This window comes from Miniopterus natalensis, chromosome 4 (assembly GCF_054644295.1).
Source record: "Miniopterus natalensis isolate mMinNat1 chromosome 4, mMinNat1.hap1, whole genome shotgun sequence".
NCBI classification, from domain to species: Eukaryota; Metazoa; Chordata; class Mammalia; order Chiroptera; family Miniopteridae; genus Miniopterus; species Miniopterus natalensis.
The window spans coordinates 8,627,386-8,651,697 of NC_142084.1; the positions used below are offsets into that span (position 1 = coordinate 8,627,386).

Sequence of the window (24,312 nt, forward strand, 5' to 3'; positions counted from 1 at the left end):
ATTCATATACACTTTAACTCTGAGCTCTCCTTAGAAGCCCCTGCATCCCCTCTCTTTGCCACAGCAGATACAACTAATATCCCGGTTTTGTGTTAATTGCTTTTACTTATTCTACCATCTTCATGGCATCTATCCCTAAACAATAAACTGCCTAGCCTTTTTAAAATATGTGTTTGTTGATTTTTGAGAGAGGAAGGGGAGAGAGAGAGAGAGAAACATAGATGAGAAACATCAATCCACTGCCTCCTGCATGTCCCCTACTGGGGATCGAGCCAGAAACCTGGGCATGTGCCCTGACCAGGAATCAAACCAGTCACCTCTTGGTACATGGGATGACGCTCAACCAACAAGCCACACCAGCTGGGCTAAAATGCCTAGTCTTGAAGATGGAGGGCAAATGCACACCAGCCACGCAAGGAGTCAATAACACTGTGCCCGCTGAACAGAGGCTCTAGGGGGAGGTAAATGGAACAGTCTTAGGGTCGTGGTTTGACTTCCACTTCTCTAGGAAATGATGAGACCTTTTCTGGAGAAGTTATGAGCAAGGTCACGAGCGAGTATTAGGAAGCAGGGTTCTCCACCTTTGAGCACCGGACAAGACTATGATGTGAACCAGATGTTGGACATGCAGGAGAAGGGGGGTCAGAGGGAGTGGCAGCTCTGTATTCCCAGCTCCTGAGCCCACCGTGGCTTACCTCTAGCTGTCAGGGAAAACCGAGGACTTCTTTGTGTCCTCAGGAGAATCTGGGCCAAGTTCTCTTGGGTGTTCAGACTTCAGGTTAAGAAGATGGCCCAAATGTGGGAACTTGGTGGTGACGCTCTGTCTCAGGGGTGACACTGCTGCAGTGTGGCTCAGTTGCCCTCACATCTGGTGCAAGGCTATCATCCTGAAATCACCTTTCACCACCCATCAAAGGACCCCTGTCATCTCGTGCTGGGTCTCTTGCTTCCTGCATCTCATGTCTTACTCTTTCTTGATTTGTTCTATTTGGTGCAGTACTTCTTGCAATAGCTTGTTGAGAAAGGGTATGTGGCAGTTATAACTTTTTTAAGTCTTTAATCTCAGAAAATGGCTTTATTCTATACTCATTCTTATATATTTTGGCTAGAATTCTAGGTCTGTAATAATTTTCCTTCAGAATTTTTAAGGCATTGTACTACCATCTTCTTGCTGCCTATGTTGGTGCTGTGAAGTCCAAAAAAATTCTGATTCTTGATATGTGTCCTAGTATTCTCCCTACCCGGGAAGCTTATAGAATCTTTTAAACCTAATGTAAAGAAATTTTATGACTGGTGTGGGTCTATTTTATTCCCCAGTGATAGGCACAGCATGTCCTTTTAAATCTGACAATTCATGCCCTTCAGTTCTCAAATTACTTTTTTTAGTCGTTTCTTCCGTCTTCTTTCTTCCTGCAATTTCTATCATTCAGATGTTGGACCTCCTACATTGGTCCTCTAGTTTTCTTCTCTATTTTTCATCTGTTTTGTCTTTTTTCTTTACTTTCTGGGAAAATTATATTTCATATGCATAGTTCACACATATTTCTTATTTTTATTTATTGATTTTTAGAGAGGAAAGGGGGAGGGAGGAGAGAGAGAGGAAATGAGGCACTGACCTGTCGTTCCACCCATCCATGCACTCATCTGCTGACTCCTGTATGACTGGGGATCAAATATGTAACCCTGGCATATGGGGATGACAATCCAGCCAACCGGCCAGGGCCTATATCTCTTATTTTAAAAATATCTCCAAGCCCTAGCCAGTTTTTCTCAGTGGTTAGAGCGTTGGCCTGTGGACTGAAGGGTCCCGGGTTTGATTCTGGCCAAGAGCATGTACCTCGGTTGCAGGCTTGATCCCTGGCCCCGGTCAGAGTATGTGCAGGAGGCAACCAATCGATATGTCACTTTTACATTGACGTTTCTCTCGCCTCTCCCTCTCTCTACCCCTTCCGCTCGCTCTGAAAAGAAATGAAAAAAATATTCTCTGGTGAGGATTAAAAATAAATAAATAAATATTTTTTTTCTTCTTCAAGATTTTGCTCTCTGAATTTTAAAAAACTTTTGTTCCATATATACAATATATCCTCTAATCTCTCTCATTAATATCTAATTTGTTAAAGCAAGTCATAAGTCCAAGCCCCAAATCAAGGGATGGGAAAGTATACTCTGCCTGCTATGAAGGCAAGGGTGTGGGTTTACAATATGACCTAGAAAATGAAGAACTGAAAGCAAAGATTTAACTTACCTCCACACAACTAAGAGATATGACATATTCCCATCAGTAACAGTGATTTAGTTTAGCAGTGATAAGGAATAAAAGTCAGGGGAGAGGCGAAGAGGAAAGAGAAAAGGAGATGCATGGTTAAAAAGTGCTCCAAGTAATTCTGATACATATGCCCCTCTGCCATAGAGAGTATCTTTGAGTGAAAATAATATATTAACCAGCAATTTGTTTCTAAAAAAACTTCCAATTTTTATAAAGTTCTCCCCCATGTATGATCTCATCTACAGAAGCTGAATGTCACATTTGAAAAATAAAGAGCTTTAGTATTGGACTTTGGTTTGAATTTTGGTCCTAGCACTGAACTGTCAACCTTGGCAAGTTAATATATGAGTCTTAGTTTCCTTACATGTAAAATTGGACATAGTATCTACGATATGAGACTCCTATGAGGACTAAATGACAATATATTTAAATTTAAAGAGTCTGGTCCTTTAAAATTTTCCTTTTGACCTGACCAGTTAGGTTACTTATATCAAAGCAGACCTGAGTGGATGCCATGATTCTAAGACAGGCACATCACATACAGCAGGTCCCCTACATTCCAAAACCCCCAGTGGATGTCTGAAACTGCAGATAGTGCCAAATCCTGTTTTTTTCCCTACAGATACACACCTATGGTAAAGTTTAACTTATAAATTAGGTACAATAAGTGATTAATAACTAAAATAAAATAGAACAATTATAACAATACACTATAATAAAAGTTACAAGAATGTTGTCTCTCTAAATACCTTATTGTACTGCACTCACTCTTCTTGTGATGATGTGAGATAACACAATGCCTATGTGATAAGATGAAGTGAGATAAATGAAGTAGGTGTTAGGCTACTATTTACATTCTGAGGATACATCAGAAGGACCATCTGTTTTGGGTGATTCTGGATCATCAAGCTATGATGATTTCAATGGCTGAATTTTAACTTAAAACTTATGGATTGTTTATTTCTGGAATTTTCCATTTAATTGTTTCGGACCACAGTTGACTGCCAGCAACTGAAACCATGGAAAGCAAAACCACAGGAACTGAAATGTGGATAAGGGGGAACTGCTATTTAAGTAGCAAAGGCAGCTGAAAGCAGAATCCCAAGATGGCTGCCCCACTACACAGCACATTGCCTCAGAGCTTCCTTAAAAGAAAGGTCCTGATATCATTCACCAATCAGCAACACTCAGAGGCTCTGCTTTCCTAGTAAGGGAAGAGATGGTTTGTGGTCTTCCGGCTTTAGAAAAACCATCCTATTTTTCCTCCCCTAAACCACAAGTCTCAGAGACTAGAGACTGTACTAGATTGGGCTACCTGCTTGGAGGTAAAATTTTTCCACTTAGTTCACAATCTTTGGTCTCTTAGATTTTTCCTCCCCTTAACACCTTTTAAAGATGAGGAAGTTGGAGCAGAGAGAGTAAGGGTTATGCCTAAAAATACAATTACTTTAGGCCCAAACTGTCAATGCATTTAGGTTTTCTGACTCCTGGCCCATTAGCTTCATCCCGTCTGCATGAGAATACTGAACTATCTTCCTTTTGCTCATTAGGAGCACGTCCCTCCCTGAGACACAGGGCCTACTGTCTTTTTGTTTTCTGTTTATAGGTTAACAGACTTTATTCATAACTATATAACAATAAAGGTACTATATAGCAATGGAGGTACACACATATAAATGTTTCCCTTGTTCTATATTTAGGCAAAGAATCACAGAATCTATCACCTTTCTCTGATTAACCTTAAAATGACTCTAGTCTGTCTAATTTCATTGCCTTTATTGAGAAGCCCTTAGGGTGGCCGAATGGATAAGAGAATAAGACCCATACACTGTCTAAAAGAGACGCACTTCAGACTGAAAGACATCCATACACTGAAAGTAAAGGGACAGAAAAAGACATTTCATGCAAATAGATATGAAAAAAAAAAACACCACCCAAACACCCAAAGAACTGGGGTAGCAATACTTTTATCAGAAAAAAATAGACTTTAAAACAAAGGCTGTAAGAGAGTGGAGGATTAAGTGGAAGCTACACTGACACTCTCCCAGGACCAAACTGGAATTACAGCTGAAATACAGAAAACACAATGTGAGTAATCAACTGAAGACTAGCTGGAGAGAACCCTTATAACCAAGAATGTAAAGTGGAGACCACACAGAGACTGGTAGAAAGTGTGGAGGTGGAAGAGAGCTGGCTGGGCTCCCATAGGCAGCAGCTGAAGGTCCAGAGGGATATCTCAGCTGTGGGGGGGTTCCCAGAATTCTGTGTCTAAACCCCAAGCTGGGCTCCCTAGTGCAAAGCACAGAACTGAGAAAGGTGTCCACAGAACATCTGGCTGTGAAAAGCCGTGGAGTTTCCATCTGCCAGGGAAAGATGGCTGGAAAGGCAGGCACACTCACACCCTTAAAAGGCCAATGCACAAAGTTTTGTGTGTAGCCACTCACTTTTGGCTCTGGTAGAGAGAGGGCAGAGTGGAACAGAGCTGTGTGAGGAGAATCTAGGGTTGTGGGCTATGGACATAGAGCTCAGGTGGCACCTGTCTGGAACCCTGTGCTGAGTAATTTTCCCATAGAGCAGAGGCAGATTTACTCTCCAGGCAGTTTTTGCCGGGGGAGGGGGGAGAGACACAATTGTATTCCCTGTTGGAAAATCTTTCCCTCTACCCTGTGAAGTTTCTACAACCTGAGGCTCATTAAGAGGGTGAGAATAATAATCAGCCTCTGGGTGCTTTGAGTCTTTGCCTGATTTGCTTCTGGACCCAGGGCTTGGAAAAGCAGACCTTAGTGCCCATCTTGGTCCCTTCCAAAAGAACCCAGCCCCAGCAGAGGAAGCCAGAAGCTGGATTGCAGAAAGCTTCAAACAGGGTTCTCAAGGCCAGTCATAAACAGCATCTGATCATTGGCCTGCACCAGAGACCATCCAAAAGATTGAGAATCCTAGCAGATCTACCTAATACATAGAAACAAACCCAAACAGGAAGCCAAAATGGGGAGACAAAAAACAAGCCCCAAATGAGACCAATTCTCTAGAAGAAGAACTAAATTGAAATGGAGATAAGCAACCTATCAGATATACAGTTCAGAATACTGATCATAAGGATGCTCAATAGCATGAGAAAAGAAATGGAAACTATGAAGGAAATTAAGAATGGCATAGCAGAAATAAAAAATATATTGGAAGGAATAAAAGCAGCTTAAGGGAAGCTGAGGATCGGATCAGCGAATTAAAAGACAGGGTAGAAAAAAATCACTCAGAGAACCAAAAATAAAAAACAATTAAAACACAGGAGAACAGTTTAAGGGAGCCATGAGACATGAAATGCAACAATATTCATATCACAGGAATGCCAGAAGATGAAGAAAGTAAGCAAGGGTTAGAGAACCTGTTTGAAGAAATAATGGCAGAAAATTTCCCTAACCCGGTCAAGGAAAAAGTCACACAAGTTCAGGAGGCACAGAGAGTCCCAAGCAAGAAGAACCCAAAAAGGCCCACGCCCAGACACATCATAAGTAAAATGCAAGAATTCAAGACAAAGAGAGAATCTTAAAGGCAGCTAGAGAAAAGCAATCTGTTATCTACAAAGGAGCTCCCATAAGGCTGTCAGCTGATTTCTCATCAGAAACTCTACAGGCCAGAAGGGAATGGGATGAAGTATTCAAGGTAATGAAAAGCAAGGATCTGAAACCAAAACTACTCTATCCAGCAAGGCTATCATTCAAAATAGATGGTGAAATAAAGAGCTTCCCAGACAAAAAAGGCTGAAGGAGTTAATCACCACCCAACCAGCATTGCAAGAAATGCTAAAGGGAATGCTGTAATAAGTTGAAACAGAATGAGAAACATAGGCATAAAGAAATAAAATGGCAATAGATAAGCACCTATCAATAATAACCTTAAATATAAATGGATTAAATGTCCCAATCAAAAGACATAGGGTAGCTGAATGGATAAGAAAACAAGACCCAAATATATGTTGTCTACAAGAGACCCACCTCAGAACAAAAGACCCACACAGGATGGAAAAAACACACTTCTGGAGGACTTTAAGGAAGAGATCAACAGCAATACAGTCATAGTAGGGGACTTTAATACCCCACTGACTTTACTGGATCTTCCAGACAAAAAAAATCAACAAGGGAACAGTGACTCTAAATGACACACTAGCTCAGATGGATTTAATTGACATTTACAGAATATTTCACCCCAAAGCTGCAGAATATAAATTCTTCTCAAGTGCACATAGGATATCCTCAATGACAGATCACACATTAGGACACAAAACAAGTCTCTGCAAGTTCAAGAAGATTGCCATCATATCAAGATTCTTCTTGCACAGTTACACCACGGAATACTATGCAGCTATAAAAAAGAAGGATCCCTTACCCTTTGGGATCAGCATGGTGGGACCTGGAGATTATTATGCTAAGTGAAATAAACCAGTCAGAGAAAGACAAGTATCACATGATCGTATTCATATGTGGAATCTAATGAATAAAATAAACCAATGAACAAAATAGATCCAGAGACATAGAAGCATGGAACAGATAGATGACTCTCAGAGGGAAGGCAGGGGTGGGTGGGTGAGGACAGATTAACCTAAGAATTTATATGCATATATGCATAACCCATGGACACAGATAATAGTGTGATGAAGGCCCGGGGGTGGGGTGCAGGGTGGAGGGGATCAATGGGGAAAAAAGGAACATCTGTAATACTTTCAACAATAAAGACAGATTAAAACATAAAACAAAACAAACAAACACCAAAGGCTATAAACAAGAAATAAAAAAAGACCCAGCAATTCCACTTCTAGATATTTATCCAAAGAAACCCTAAACACTGATTCAAAAAACATATGCATAACTGTGTTCACTGAAGCATTATTTACAACTGCCAATATATAGAAGCAACCTATATGTCTATTGATAGATGAATGGATAAAGATGATGTGGTACATATACAATGGAATATTATTCAGCTATAAAAAAGAAATCTTGCCATGTGATAACATGGATGGACCTAGAGGGTATTATGCTAAGTGAAGTCAGACAAAGAAAGACAAATACCATATGATTTCACTTATATGTGGGATATTAAAAAAATACAAATAAACAAACAAAATAGAAACAAACTCACAGACCCAGAGAACAAATTGATGGTTGAGAGATGTGGGGGTGGGGGTGGGAGATGGGTGGAAAGAGGAAGGGATAAGATATATAAATTGGTAGTTACAAAATAGTCACGGGGACATAAAGTACAGCATAGGGAATATAGTCAATAGCATTGTAATAACTATATATAGTGTCAGATGGGTACTAGATTTTTCGGGGTGATCACTTTATAAGTTATATAAATGTGTAATCACTATGTTGTACACCTGAAACTAATATAATATTGTTAAGTGTAATTGAAAAATAAAAAAATATTCTAAAAAACGAGGTCCTTATAATTGTTAGAAAATTTTCAGGATATATGGTTTGTAAGACCAAAGTTTTTGTCTTATAACAAATTTTTGAAAATTATAGTCAAAACCCATATAATAAAATTTACTATCTTAACCTTCCTTCCTTCCTTCCTTCCTTCCTTCCTTCCTTCCTTCCTTCCTTCCTTCCTTCCTTCCTTCCTTCCTTCCTCCCTCCCTCCCTCCCTCCCTCCCTCCCTTTTAAATGTCTTTATTGATTTCAGAGAGAGGAAGGGAGAGAGACAGAAACATCAATGATGAAACTCATTATCGGCTGCCTCCTGCATGCCCCCTACTGGGGATAGAGCCCAAAACCAGGGCATGTGCTCTGACAGGGAATAGAACCATGATCTCCTATGGATGCTCAACCACTGAGCCACGCCAGCCAGACTTAACCTTTCTTTTTTTAAAAAATTATTAAAATATAGGTTTTGTCCTGTGTTTATCCTGGGGAGGACTCCTCCTCCTCTTTTTCCTTGTCTTTGTGGTTGAATGAGCAGGGGGGATTGACTGTTTGAGGCAAGGAACTGTCCAGTTGCTATTAACCTTTCTTAAGGGTACACAGTACAATAGTGTAAACTATATATATTTGTGGAACAAATATCTACAAGTTTTTCATCTTATAAAACTGAAACTCTAAACCTATTAAACAATTCCCCCTTCCTTCCAGTCCCTGACTACTAGCATTCTTCTAAGAGTTGGACTATTTTAGAAATCTCAAGTAAGTGGAATCATGCAGTATTTGTCTTTATGCAACTGGATTATTTTATTTAGTATAACATCCTCAAGGTTTATCTATGCATGATGCCTTCCTTTTTAAGGGTGAATAATACTCCATTATATGTATAAACCAAATTTTCTTCATTTATCTGTTGATGGAAACTTAAGACCACATCCACCTCTTGGCAACTGTGAACAAGGCTGCAATGAACATGGGAGTACAAATCTGGGCCTACCTCTACCAAAACAATTTTTGAAATGATCCTGGCCTAAAAACTTACAGCTTCTGACTTCCCAATTCAGAGCTCCTTCCACAACATAATTAACATTCACTCAACATATGCTTGCTGACTGCCAAATATGTGGCAGGTATGGTGCTAGACTCTTGGTTTTGCTCTTAGGTTGCTCACAGTCTAATGGAGAGCAGGCAAACACACTAATTAAAGCTCAGTGTGATTGTTTTGACAGGGTTAGAGCACCTAGTCCAGCATGAGGAGGGACTTAGGGAAGAGATCCTGGAGGAGATGATGACAAATGAGCAGAGCTCAGAATGGTGAGGGGGTGTTGGACATTTTGAGGTTGGGGAAGGGAATACATGTAAAGACACTAAGAGAAATTAGGCCATTTTCAAAGAACCGAATTTAAAGTACTCTGGGGATCTCGAGTGTATTGTACATGGGCTTCATTCACATAGTGCCAGATGCCCCCAATGACATGCTGCTCCACCAGGCCTAGTATAAACTGATGCTCCTTCAAATGTTCACCCTGTACTAGTCTCTCCTGCTGCTCTGTTCTGCTAAGCAGAACAGTTCTCCACTGACATTATTTATTTATTTTAATTCTCACCCAAGGATATTCTGTCCATTGCTTTTTCAGACGGGGGGGGGGGGGGGGGGAGAAAGATAGTGAAACACTGATGTGAGAGAGACACATCAATTGGTTGCCTCCTGCATGAGCCCCTACCATGGCTAGGGATGGAGCCTACAACTGAGGTACGTGTCCTTGGCTGGAATCAAACCCGGGACCCTTCAGTCCATGGGTCAATGCTCTAACCACTGAGAAAACCTGCTAGGGTAGTTGTCCACTGACTTTAAAAGCTCTGAGCACTTAGGTTGCCTAAGTTTGGTCTGTGAGTTAGGATGCTTTGAATTCAGACATATCATAGAGCAGACAGCAGGAGTGATGATATTTTTCAATTAAATATATCGCTTTTCCACCCTCAACTAATCAAATAACATACAGGTCTTTGAAGGAACACTCCATGAGAGAGCAGAGAACATGGGTAAGAAATACGAAGGCAATGCACCCTATCCAATAGGCAACAAAACTCATGACAAGGCTCCATGCTCTTTTTTTTTTTTAATCCTCACCTGAGGATATTTTTTTCCATTGCTTTTCAGAGAGTAAAAGGGAGAGACAGAAAGAGAGAGGAACATCAATGTGAGACAGACTGATTGGTTTCCTCCAGCACTTGCAAGACCAGAGCCAGGGATCAAGCCTGCAACCAAGGTACGTGCCCTTGTATGGAATCAAACCAGGGATCCTTCAGTTGCGGGCCACTGGTCTAACCACTGAGCCAGCTAGGGCAAGACTCCATGCTCTTGAACACTCTCCCTTAGAATTCAGGAGTGAGGTGGCTGTCACAGGTATGCATAATATTATGTGTAGTTGAAAAATGAAGTTCAAACTTCTCCTTACGGAAAGCTGAGTCTGATTTCATTGATTAATTTGACAATGAAGACAAGACTGGTTTTGCCAATTAAGTTATATGGTAGACATTTTCCACATTAAACATGCTATAGTAGCAGCTCTAAGGTAGTTTTTCTTTTTTTTTTAATTGACTTCAGAGAGAGGGAGAGAGAGAGAAACATCAATGATGAATCATTGAGCACGCATCAAGCCTGCAACCTGGGCATGTGCCCTAATGGGGAATCCAACTATAACCCCCTAGTTCATAGGTTGACACTCAAGCACTCAGCCATGCTGGCCGGGCACAGCTCTAAGGTTTTGATGAAATATATCTAAAGCAGATAAAAGTATTTTAACAAAAACTACTGTATTGGCAAAGATATATGGAAATGAAGAGTATTTTGACTTTCCCAACCAATTTTGAATATATTAGGTTAAACAAGGTACCTCTATGTGAAAGAATAGTAAGTATAATCAATAATCAATTGATAAGATTTGTTAAAGCCTTTGTGTTATATTTCTCAATAACTGAGAAAAGTGAATGACTAATGACTAGCTTAATCCTTTTATAAGTCAGATGGCTTCTAATCCTTTGCTTTCAATAAAATTAAAGGTGTACCTAACCAAGTTGTCAGCTATTTGGTAAATTAATTTTTGGTGATCTATCACTGATTTTTGGGATGCAACTCAAGTTTTAAAAAATTATACAATGCCCTGGCTGGTTTTGCTCAGTGGTTAGAGCGCTGGCCTGCGGACTGAAGGGTCTCGAGTTTGATTCCCGGTAAAGGGCACGTACCTCTGTCGTAGTTTGATCCCCGAGTCTCTCACATCAATGTTTCTTTTTCTCTTTCTCCCTCCCTCTCTCTCTCCCCCCTCCCCTCCTCCCTCTCTTCCACTCTCTCTAAAATCAGTGGAAAAAATATCCTTGGGTGAGGATTAAAAAAAAAAATTAAATAACATTGCTATAACTAAATTTCTTCCTTTCTTTTATATTTACTTATGTAAACAAGAATTTATGGGGCTTAAATTTATAAAAACAAAAAATAGAAATAGAATCGAGAACTGTCATTTTGTCAACAAGTAATACTCATCCATGCTTATGTGAACAAATTGAAGAAGGGGAAGTTTCATCCATCTCATTAAGGAAGACATTTCTAAACAGCTTGTGCTTTTTTACTTAATATATGATTTATAAAAATTCATAATGTATTTGTTTTACTGTGCACTAATATAACTAAACTTACTGAAATAAACATTCGTTAACACACATAACCTTATAAATGCTACATGTATTCTTCTTTTGTATAAGTTAACTTTAAAAACAATAAAAGTATACACATAGCCCTGGGCGGTGTGGCTCAGTTGGTTGGAGCATCGTCCTATACACCAAAAGGTTGAGGGTGCGATTCTGGTCAAGGCATATACCCAGGTTGCAGGTTCCATCCCCAGCTGGGGCATGTGGGAGGCAACAGATGGATGTTTCTCTTTTTCTCTCTCCCCCTTCCTCTCTAATAAAAACACATCCTTGGGTGAGAATTTAAAAATGTATATATGCATAGAGCTTTATGCTCAAAGTAAATTGAAGTTTTTAATTTCAATTTTTATACCTTTTCTGTTTAGAAAAAATATGCTAGCGTTATCAAATAAAACTTGCAACCATTCATTATGTTAGAATAAAACTATGCAGGGCAAGTGTAAAAGAAATGAAAGGTCCAGGAGAAACAAGAATGATTTGAAATTTCTGTTGAAGAAAAGCATTCTTTAAGTGACTGATGAAAGTGTATTGTTAAGGTGTTCAAATTCCATTGGCTACATTTTAAAAAGTGATGTAACCATTTTATTTTTAAATGTTAATATTTATAATTCTTTGAAAGTTACATCCCCTGCAACTATAAATAGCTTCCCCCTCTTTTGTTTTTGTTAATCCTTGCCTGAGGATATTTTTTCCATTGATTTTAGAAAGAGTGGAAGGGGGGGGCGAGAGCGAGAGAAACATTAATGTGAGAGAGACACATGAATCGGTTGCCTCCCGTACATGATCCACCCAGACCTGGGATCTACCTGCAACCCAGGTGCGTGCCCTTGACTGGGAATTGATCCCGAGATCCTTCGGTGCTTGGGCCCACATGCTAATGGCTGAGCCACACCAGCCAGGGCGCATTTTTCCTTTTTCTTTTCTCTTTTAAAAATAGTTGATTCATATTAAATATATGTGGCACTTTATAAGGTTCTGTTACATAAATTTCTTATTTAATATATTTCATTTAATAAATTGTATTATGATACACAATTAGTACACAATTGAACAACACAATAAATGTATCATAATTTTTGATAAGCTTAAAAACTTAGGATGAAAGCTTTAGATGTCAATATAAAATGTGTGAGGGGGTTCACAATGTTTCAAAATTATTTAGTCCAAACACCCAAAAACAAATGTATGGCTTTTCCTGATTTGACTCCTACCTTTCCACCTTTATCTTCCCGCCTTTGGTACTTTAAGCCCCAAATTAAAAGAACTATTCACTGTCACAATTTTGTGATTTTGCTTAGTTTCCCAAAGGGATCAAAGTCCTACATGCCTCTTGACAAGCACTCAGATCCCCATGCATATTAGCATATTAAAGGTTTGGAAAGTCCTAAATAAAGGAAGCTGTATAAGTTTGTTTATCCCAGTGTCTCCTAAATTTGCTTAACTCTAGAACTCTTTTCATATAGCCCATGAAATTAAGTGTTCCATGGAACACCCTTTGGGAAAAGCATCTGGCAAAATATTAAGACCCATTTTAAAAGCCAAATCTTTAAAACTTTCCAAACTTCACCCAAAGCGGCATCCCCTACCTGATATTCTCACAGGCTTTGAAGCCCTCAACGTGGCTTTGCAATGACCCACTTACTACCTACTTTCCATTAGGCTGCTGAATTAGTTCCTGTACCACCGTAATTCCTGGCTCCCTGCAGGAGCTCAATGGTGGTTAAACACATGACCAATTGAAACCTGGAAGTGCAGGAAAGGAGTACGCAATTCCCAGGTTTCTACTTTGGATGACTGTGCTAGAGAAATTACTCCAAGGGAATATAGGATTGGCAAGAAAAAGGGATAGCCCATTTTGGACATGTGGAAAATCAAAGTGGAACTGTCCAGTAGACAGCTGGAAGTATGGATTTGAACCTTGGAAGAGAGTTCTGGGGAATCTTACTATTATAGATGATAGATGAGGCCATGGAAGAGTCAATGACATTACCCAAGAAAAGATGATTGAGTGAAAAAAGTGTAGAGATGTAGTTGCCTAGGGAACATTAATATTTAAAAAGTGTGTAAAGAAAGTTTTTCAAGCCAAAAAACTTGGAATTCCCCTCAACTTTCCCCCTTCTTGCCCTCATCCGATCCATGACCAAGCTCTGGTACCTCTTGCCTTCAGGACCTGTCCAGAATCAGCTCCTCTTTATCTCCATTACCACCACCAGCCCCAGCCTACATTTCTGTAAAAACATAACTGCATCCACTCTTGCCCATGCCAACTCCATTGAGTACCAGAATGACCTTTCAAAACTAAATCACATCACACCATGTTTTTGCTTAAATCCTGCTATTGCTTCCCACTGCAATTGGCCTGATCCTTGCTTATTTAAGTTTGTTTATCCCAGTGTCTCCTAAATTTGCTCAACTTTAGAACTCTTTTAATATAGCCCATGATAATATAACTACCATAATATAACCACCTCTCACACCGGTTGCCTACTGGCTACACTAACCTCCTTTCTGTTCTTCACAAAGCTCAGTTCCTGCCTCAAAGACTGTGTTGGTGGTTCTAACTGGAATGTTCTGAGACTTTCAGCTGACTAATAACCTCATGTCATTCAGGCCCAAATTAAGATAAAGCATCAAGCCCTGGTTGGTGTGGCTCAGTTGGTTGGGCACCATCCCCAGGACCAAGAGGTCATGGGTTCAATTCCTGGTCAGGGCACATGTCTGGTTGCAGGTTCGATCCCCAGTGGGGGAGCATACTGCGTGTTTGGCACATATAAGAGGCAAGTGATTGGTGTTTCTCTCTCACCTCACACCAATGTTTCTCTTACTCCATTCCTCTCTCTCTAAAATCAATGCAAGCATGTCCTCAAGTGAGGATTAAAAAAAAAAAAGACAAAGCATCTTATCTAAAGCTGCTACTGCAAATCACTCAGTATCGCACTACTCTTTTAACTTTTCTTAGCATTTATTACAACTAAAACTTAATTTTTAAATTATTGATCTCTTTCTTTACGTGAGCAGAGTTTTAATTTGTCCAGTTCACTGCTGTATTTCTAGTGCCTAAAATATGCTCTGGCCCACAGCAGACACTGAAATATTTGTTGCATGAATTAATAAGGGAAAGCAGGAAGGAGACTGAGAAAATCCAGTCAGAGAGCTGGAAAGAAAATCAGAAGAGAGTAGAAGCTAAAAGAAAAGTCGTAAGGAGGAGAAAGTCAAAAAGAATGATGACTAAGAAGCCAGTAAATTTGGCAATTCCATCTTCGGTCCTGTAAGGGGGTAACTTTGGAAAAGTAGAAGAGGTAGAAGGCAGATCACAATGGACTAATGTAAGTGGGAAGTTCAGTGGAAAGGGCAAGGGGAAGGAAGAAGATGGAACACTATTTTGAGGGTGAGAAGAGACGAAAGAATATTTGCTTGTGCTTTCAAGCTGAAGGGAAGGATGTAGTGGAAAAAGGGATACTGAAGATAAAAAAGGAAAGAGGGGGCTAGGATGAGGCCCCAGATGTTATAGGGAGAGATGGGTTCCTAAAGCCACATTAGTCATCTTTTCTCTAAAACTATCCCACATGATTACAGTACAATGTCTGTTTTATGATCAGAAATACCTACTTGCTGGAAATAATTTGTTATTTGCATAATTCTTACATAATTTTAGTCTATAAAATTATTAAAAACCTGCACATTTTTCTTAACTCTTAGAAGGTACAGGTACACACTGGGGTGTTTTGGGGTAGAGAGCCATGAGGTGTGTGGTGCCCTCTCAGGAGGTTCAGGAAGCAAGCGTGGGGGGGAGGGGGAGGGAAGGAGGAAGGGAGAAAATGTAGAGAGGAAAGAATGACAGTATGCATGTAAATGAAAAGCAAATTGGGCAGTGGGTACAATGTAAGTGAAGGGTATGCAGATGTTCTTTGTAGTATTTGTGAAGCTTTTCTCTAAGTTTTAAATTTGCAATAGAAAGTTAGAGAGAAATTTTGTGCCCCTAAGCAGGGAAGGCACCTTCCACAAAACTGAAAATTTGGCATGCAACTGTCAAATTTCTACTTAGACTATCACAACCACTTAAGGAGTAAGCAGCAAAAGAATAACAGCTGTGGGGATAAAGGGAGGAGGCATAAACCTTTATTAAATGAAATGTTCAAGCTATTGTAAAAGACTACTTCCATTACAGAATGAATATTTATGTAAAGTGGGTGGATAATTCTCTATAATCTAACTTTCCTACAAAAAGAAGTCAACTCCAACTGTCATTAGAAAACTACTATTTGGTTTTGAAAGAGCACACACAGCATAAAGAAAATCTAACAAGGTCATTCCTTAACAACTAGATAGTCTGAAGCACTGTTTCTGACCCATCTTTAACAGTAAGCAGAAAGTGGTTAAGACTTGCTGTGGTGTGACATCTTAAGAGAAGGAAAAGCCTAAAGGTGAGCACTATGAGTAAATGTGATCCCTTTTTAGCTTACAAATGGTTGTTGGATGGTAACAAGCTACAAAACAGCTGCCTAACAGTACTATAGTACAACTGGCAAAAAATAATAAGTATTCTTTATGTAAAGAATATTAATTAAATACATTTTTCAGTTGTCAAAAATAATAACTAAGAGGCATCTTCTCTCTCCAAGCCCAAATCCTACCCGGCAAGGAATCTCTCCCCCTCTGAACTGAAGGAGCCACTAACACAGAAAATGCCACTATTTTCTTAGTGACATTAATCTTCTCATTCCTAAGATCCCATTCCAACCCACTTCAAGGCTAAAGAGCTCAGCCAGAATCACTTGGAGACTGAAGTAAAACGGGGCTCTCTTCCTAGTAGGGAGACAACAGAAGAGCACTTCCTCTTTAAAGTTTAAATTCATGAAATCCATGGCTCAAGGTTTAATGTGATAAGACATCAACAGAGAACGGCACATCTGATGAGGCTCTGACACTCAAAGGAATAACTGACAAGCCAGATTCAAGTTCTAACACACTTAGAATTAATCTATCTTCAAACATGGGAAATTTCTCTCCAGTAACTCAGGACTAAAAATATCATGTACGGTTTAAACTCTCATTCTCTTTAAACACACTGAATCATCACTAATATACTTTCTTAGGTGGTGTTCAAGGCAACTATTTGCGTGTAAACTAAGATTTTTATGAGCTTTCATTACTTACTTAAATTGGCATGACCACCCACTACTGTTAGTCCTTTCTTAAAACAATAATTGGTAGTAAAGGCATCATGAAGTTTAGCCATTATGCTTTTTGAGGTTAGCACAAAGGAGGAGATACATCACTAAGTACTACCAAGTTTAATATCACTCAATAAACACATGCTGAGAGCCTACAATGTGTAAGAAACTCTGAGCCAAACACCCCTGCCTCCCAGGGTTTACAGTCTAGTTGGAAAGGAAAGACATGGCCAAAGTAGTATGTGACTATGTGCTAAAAATAAACAGCATAGACAATAAGTTTCCTAAATGTTTTTGACAAAGTTGATTCTGATTGCTTTGGGCTAGTGTGGTCAGAAACTAACTTTCAAGAAGAGGAAGATGGCTCAAGCTGGGTAGCTCAGTAGTTTAAGCGCTTGTCGGGATACTCCAAGGTTGCAGGTTCGATCCTGGTCAGGGTACATAAAAGAATCAACCAATGAATGCATAATTAAGTGGAACAACAAATCGATGTTTCTCTCTCTCCCTTCCTCTCTTTCTCAAATCAACAAAGTAAAATAATAAAAAATAAATTTTAAAAAAGAGGAGGAATGTAAGAAGAGGAATATGAGCTAGATCTGAAGGATGGCAGGATTCTGAAAGACTGGGAGGACGAAAGGACCCTCCTGGAGGATAATAAGCTAAACATACCTGCAGTTTACAGATGAGGAAAGTGAGAACCAGAGACCTGACTAGCCAATAAGCAATCATCAATGAAATGTCCAGCAGCCCACACTAATGTGGGAGAGAATATGGAAAATAATTCAACCAGAGAATAGGACCTGTGGGGGACAAAGCATTTAGAGAGGAAAAGAGACCAAATGCTTGATGACTAGTTAGGGATGGGCACTGCAACAGCCCAGGTGAAAGGTAATAAAGGCATGAATTAAAAAATACATAGAACAAATTAGATTGCTAACATTTGTTTTAAACTTTAAATTACCAAGAAAACAAAACCAAAAAAACTTTCTCTCTCTTTAAAAAAAACATGCTTTTATTGATTATTTTTGGAGACAGAGAAAGGGAGAGGGAGAGAAACATCGGTCTGTTGCCTCCCGTATGCACCCTGACCTGGAACCCCAAACCTGAGTATGTGCCCTGACTAGGAATTGAACCGGCGACCTTTCGGTGCACAAGACGATACTCAACCAATGGGGCCACACAGGCCAGGGCAGTTCTGTTCCTTTTGAATAGCTACTGAGAACTCAAAGGGCATAATAATTTACCAACAAACTCTCTAATATAATCAGAATTTATAAATAGGCTTATCAATGAAAACTGAAGATGTCCACAACATTGCTGGATTCACAAGTTCACAAATTTCTGGAGTGCCTAAACAAGAAATACTTTTACTAAGGTTTCCAAGAATTTCTGGATGTTTCCACTCAGAAGAGTTTGATTAACTGAAGGCCGACTGATTTCCATATGGAAGCCGTGAACCAGCAAACAGCAAGGACCCAATAAACATTTGCAGAATAAATGAGACCACTATTACAGGCCACTCTAAGGCCAGTGTGTTTAAAGAAAGTTCTCAAAACTTCAGAATCATGTCTGGGAGGAAAACCTTTCAGCTGCCGTTCACCAGCCTTCCCAGCCTGAGCCTTAATGTAAGGTCTTTACGGTCATGTTTTCCCAAATTAATGCCACTGTGCCATTTGCCGCAGATGACAACCGCTCAGTTCCCTGCCAGGTTCGCCTGCCCAGAGCGAGGCCCGAGGAGCGTCTCCGCGCAAGGGGCCGCTCCCCGCGCCCTACTCACCGCGACGGGGCGGCCGTGCTCCGGGCCGTCGGCGGCGTCCAGGCGCGGGGCCGGGGCCGGCGGCGGGGCCGCGGCCGGGGCGGGCGGCTGCCGGTGCTTGCCGGCGCGCTTGGCCTTGGCCTGGATACAGCGCTGGTGCAGGGCGAAGGTGTGCTGGCGCTCGAGCTCCAGGCGCTCGGGCGACACGGCCTCGTAGCGAGCCTCGCAGGTGCTGTGGTGGCGCCGGCACAGCTCGATGCGTCGGCGGAGGCGCTCCATGACCGCACTGTGCCGCGGCAGCGCGAACTCCGCCATGGGGCAGGTGGGCAGCACCATGGGCCGAGGACTGCACGGGCCGGGCCCGGGGAGGGCCTCTCGGGCCGGCTGGAACTGCGGGCTCCGCTCCTCGCCGGCGGCCGGCCGCTTCACGGCCGCGCCATGGCCCCGCGAGTTCCGTAGACGGCGGCGGGTCTTCCTGCGGCTCCGCTCGGCCCGACCCCGGCCGGCGCTCGCTGCCCACCTCAGGCCTCGGCCTGGCCCCGCCACCCCGAGCCCATTGTTTTCCGTGCCGCCGTAGCCGCCATCTTAAAATTGTTTTCAGGGCTCTCGGAAGAGGGCGGGTCCCCGGCAGGCGACCCTGGCGTCACGGCTGATGAGCAGGGACTGCGACCAATCAGAATTGGGTGAGAGGGCCGCCCGAGGGGCGGGGCAAGCACGCCGGAGGCGCAGAGGGGCTCCGGTGCGGAGTTTAAAGGAACTCTCAAGTAAGGGGCGGGCCTCGGTCCTGGGGCACCCAGCCAAGTGTGACGGACGGGGCCGCACGGAGCACCGCCCCCGCGGGCAGGCCCTTCCGGGTCCGCGGAGGAGAGCTGGGCAGCAGGCGCGGCGCCACTGGCCCGACCTGGACGCCGCCCGGCATCAGTGCACTTCACCATTTTCTTCTCTGGCAACCTTTCTGAAGCTGGCTCAGATAAACTCGAGAGTAGCCACGCTTTTTCAACGTCAGCTGTTTTTCTTCGACCTCATTCCTTACATCCAGCCTCTTAATTGGTCAGAATTTCACGAGTGAGCTGGAAAAGGTTTCCTCTCGCACCATTCAGAATCATTGGGACTGTCAATTTCCACATTTATATAAAAATTTGAACACGTTTCAAGTTGTTACTTACAAAAAAAAAAAAAAAGCCCCAGCACACGTGAGGAATAGGTGCAGGGAGCCTAGCTTCATTAGTGGGGAGGATGACGTTTCAGTCAAAACCGGGAGTATGGCCTGCAAGCCTTACATTTAAAAGATGGTGTCAGGTAAAACTGAGTCACTCAATATCCAACCAAAGGCAATTACACTCTAGTATAACTGGCAAACGGAAAGGGAGACTAGGAAAAAATACGGGATCAATGAGTCAGCAATAAAACTAGTCTGGTGTTGGACTGAGACACTGGGAACCTTAATTGCTAAAAAATAGTGGCCAGGAGGCTGCATGTTGAGGAGCAGCATCAACAGCAGCTATAGTAACTTTTTACTTATTCAAATAGTTATGTTTTTTTAAATCCTTACCCTGGGGACTTTTTCCCCATTGCTTTTCAGAGTGGAAGGGAGAAACATCAATGTGAGACACACATGGATTGGTTGCCTCCCTGGAGCCTGCAACGGAGGTATGGGCCCTTGGCCATAATCAAACCCAGGACCCTTCCGTCTGTGGGGCCAAAGCTCTAACCATTAAGCAAACCGGCTAGGGAGGGCCCCATAAATCTTACCTCTTACCCCATAAATCTTATCCCTCTTTGAGCTGTTATTCCTATGACACAACAGAAACTATTAAACCCCAATCCAGCAGAAAAGGAGGCAAAAATCTCTATTGAATTGATTGGACCAAATCCTCATGGTGACAAAGTACAGTTGGCTTTCAGTATCAGAGGGTTCCCCATCCTCAAATTCAACCAACCACCAAGGATGGAAAATATCAGGAAAAAAGTTTCACTGTTGCTGATGGGTGCTATGTAGTTAAGCCTATGATGGCTGCAGGTTGCATCTGTACTGAACTACACAGTTTAACAGCTATTTAAATAGTATTTACAACCCTGGCAGGTGTGGCTCAGTGGTGAGAGTGTGGGCCCCTGCACCAAAGGGTCATGGGTTCAAGTGCCGGTCAAGGGCAGGTACCTGGGTTGCATGTTCACTCCCCACCCAAGGTCAGGGTGCCTTCGGGAAATAACCAGTCAGTGTCTCTCTAATTTCCCTTTCCCTCCCTCTCTTAACTTTCTCTGAAAAGCAATGGGAAAAAATATGTTGAGGATTAACAAAACATAAAACGTAATAGCATTTACATTGTAATATGTCTAAGTAATCTAAAGTATAAGGGAAGATGTGTGTAGGTTATATGCAAATACTATGTACAATTTTATATAAGGGGCTTGAGTATCCTTTAACTTTGCTATTTGTGGGGGGTCCTGCAACCAATCCCCGTGGATACCAAGGGATAACTATAATTATCCCATTGTTCTTAGCAGTTTCTACATATTAACAAACTCTCATGTAGTGGCCAATTAGAGGAAGATTAACCCATTTTGAAACTGTAAAACACACGAATTAAAGGTTACTATGAAGAAGTTCAGTCAAAAGCAGATGCTTAACACAGGGCTTTAATGTAATACGATTTAGTAATGTGACACTGGAGAAAAGTGTAAAGTATTGTGGACAAGAGAAACTGAGGAACACTTCTGATGGAGTGGGCATTTTACAATGGGACAGATAACCAGCATGTAAAATCACAATGCAAGTGCCTTTTAAAGAGCTAAAAACTGCAGCTGGTCATTCATTAATGCGCCAGACATTTAATCAGGAGTTTGCAACTTTAACAAAAAGTGAAAAAGAGAACCAAGAAAAGACTTGTTTTCTTCTGAACAAACTTTGCCACATAACCCTGGAAAGGCAAATGAACACTCTACCAACTTACACTTGTTATTCCACAGCTCAGCGAGAAGAAACTGTGAGGCATGAAATATCAACAGAGAGTGAAGGCAGATTTCTGGAAATGCAATGACCCCACGCATTTGCTTCAAAGGAGAAACCTGCAGACATATTTTCAGGTCTTGCTAAGTAACTGTTTATTTGCACTCAATACATTTGGGAAAGTGTGCTACATAGCTAAGGTCACTGTGACCACAGAACAACAGATGAAAAGAATAAAGCACTGGACAGCAAGAAAAATGCATCCCACCCTCCTAAGAACTTAAGTGAGCTGGTAAAAAATTGAAGATAAACAAAATAAACAGACACAGCCTTCATCTTTTACAAATATACTTCCTCCCCAATATCTCCCCAATATAAACACTCTGGAGCGTTTATATATTCAGTGCAAGGAACAGTATCATCGGTATATTTGAAACACCTCTGAAGAAAGAATAAAGCTAAAAGAACATCTAATTTTGAATACACTTCAGTGTGGTGTAATAGTGAGATTATTATACTGTGATGGAGGAGAGACTCTGATAGCACCCATCTGCATTCCATATGAAAAACAAACCTAACATCACTTATTAAAATATTCTACAATCCACATACTAAAAAAAAAAATTATTTTTAACAGGACTGCTTTATCATGTTATTTAAGACAGAACTGTTATGTGAACTGCAAATGAAAACTTAAAAGGTTTAGCAGCTACAAAAACTGGATAACTCATGCTCTATGTCACTCCTCCCATCAATACTTTTTAGCCTGTGTTCAATTACAGTCAATTCTGAATTGGCTCACATCTGGATTAGACTTCTAGTCTTTACACCGAGTGAAAGAAATGGATTAAAAAAAAAAAAAAAAGATAGCAATCTATTCTGTACTCTGACCCTGGAAAGGTGCAGGTCTGCTTAAAAAAGGAAGAAACATAGACAATCACAATAAAGCTTAACACTATGCAGAGCTTACAATCATTTTCAGCAACGGACAGCAAGCTGCACTGTGAAGAAAATGCATAGCAGAGGAGAAAGCTAGGAATCTGGGGAAACAGGAAGGGAAAACAGTGTCAACAGAGTGGAAGATGGGATGAAAACACCTGCATCTACTCTGGAGCTCATATGTCTTGGTAGCGGTCCTTAAAAAGCCACCTGCTCAAGAAGGCTGCAACCCAGACATGCCTGGTCTGTAGAGTACAAAGGCCCGAATGCCACCTCCTCCGCTAACTGCAAAGCTGTCTGTGAACTGAGCTGTTCCAAGGACAACAGAACACACACACACTTTATGGTCTAACCAACATCAAGTGAAAAGTTTTTTTCTTTTTATATGTCCATTTTTAATACAATTTAAACAGAACCTTTATATAAATTTGGGCTTCCATCCAATCACTCTCCTCAATTTCCTTAGTAGAAATTGAGTAATGGAAGTAAGCAATACAAGATTATAACCACAAACAACACACTTTAAACATGATCATCAATTTTAAGGGACAGAGACACTTGAATGTTTTGTAATACCAAACTCAAACAAAATGGGTTATAAAAACTGGAATTCGCCCCCTAGCATTTCCAAAAGTTGGTGTTATTCCTGCATGGACACATTAATATATTAAATTAAGCCAAGATTTTAAAGACTGGCAAGTTCTATCTATTTTAAAAAAACAAAGATGTTTAAAAAAAAATACAAGTTAGTTGCTTCATGTTACATTTTACAACCATTGTTAAATGCTTTCTTTCTACAAAAACAGGGTCCTGTTTGTCACAACTGCAATTATTTACTGCTAGATATTTAAAATTACACGGGCTAGTGTTCGACGGAAACTTGCTGAAGGTGACATCTGGAGGTTTTGAGTTTCAACCTAAGGTGTGCCAGGTTCTCTCCTAGGACCACATTTGCAGGGGAAGGGGAGGGAGAGGAAATCACAGATCAAGTTCTTAAGATAGTTCACTCTCTTCTCGGCTTTCTGTTTCTTGGTGATCTGTTCAAAATTTCATCCTCCTATTGGTTGAAAAGATAAGAAATTCATTATAATTAGCATATTAAGAAAAGTAAAACTTCCCCAAGTTTTCAAGATTTACCAGGCTGAGGGTAACCCATCTGAGGGAAAAACAAGAGAGAAAAAACGATTAGAAGAAAATGTGCCAAAAACTGTCTTGGAAGTAGTGGGATTATGTGTTTTAATACAGTCTTTTTTTGTCTTCTTTCTGTAAAAATGCACTTTTCTCAATTTAACCCATAAATGTTTTCTTTTAAAAGGACCAGACACCATGCATTCACATGTCATCTTGATTAATCCTAAATAATCTACTGGCCTGTGGACACATTAGTCCCACTTTGAGGCTGAAAAAGCTAGATTTTGGGGGGACTGACGACTACCCAAGCCAAGTCCCATGTGACACTTCAGACGATAAGCCTGGTACTCTTCCTATTCTACACAGGGACTTCTTACTATGTGAGGAAGCTTGGGGATTATAAAAAATATGTGAGACTGACCCTACCTGAAAGAACTCTACATTTTAGTTAAGACAGAATATATCCACTTAAAACATAAACAGCATTGACCTTTATCAATAGGAGGGCAGAAGAGAGGGAGCTGGAAATGGACACTGGGTACAATGTTTCCAGAAAAAAAGGTAATGAAATAGAGAAGTGTTTGGGAAGGGACCTTGGTAGGAAAGGTGTGGACTATTCTTCCCTCAAACCTCATATCCAACCCACCAAGAGATCCAGATCCAGAAGCCCACATCTTTCTTTCCTATTGTCCTGCTCAGGACCACCTTATCTCACCCGGATTAGCACAGCAATCTCCTAACATGTCTCCTTGATTTTTCCTGGTTTGTAGAAAACACGGCAGCTGGAATAATCGGACTGGGTCACTACTTAGCCCCAAAGCCTGAATGGCTGCCCATTTCACTAGGAGAAGCCAACCCCATACAACAGCCTAGGAGATACCACCTAATCTGGACCCTCCCCATCCTCCTGTTCTCCACTTGCTCATACTACTGACCATGGTGGCCTTACAGGCTACCACATTAGGCCCTTGTGC

At 41.1% G+C, this 24,312-nt stretch overlaps 2 protein-coding genes across 2 annotated transcripts in view; both read right to left on the reverse strand.

Annotated features, from left to right (window-relative positions):
* The window catches only part of MAML1 (mastermind like transcriptional coactivator 1), a 43,753-nt gene extending 25,059 nt beyond the window's left edge, over nt 1–18,694 (reverse strand). Inside the window, exon 1 of the mRNA XM_016201483.2 lies at nt 18,343–18,694. Within this exon, the coding sequence (XP_016056969.2) occupies nt 18,343–18,657 (315 nt within the window). The 5' untranslated portion in view covers nt 18,658–18,694. The remainder of the gene's footprint in view (nt 1–18,342) is intronic.
* A 2,704-nt stretch (nt 18,695–21,398) lies between these two features.
* The window catches only part of CANX (calnexin), a 33,535-nt gene continuing 30,621 nt past the window's right edge, over nt 21,399–24,312 (reverse strand). The window contains exon 15 of the mRNA XM_016201502.2: nt 21,399–23,264. Coding sequence (XP_016056988.2) covers nt 23,211–23,264 — 54 coding nt within the window. The 3' untranslated portion in view covers nt 21,399–23,210. The remainder of the gene's footprint in view (nt 23,265–24,312) is intronic.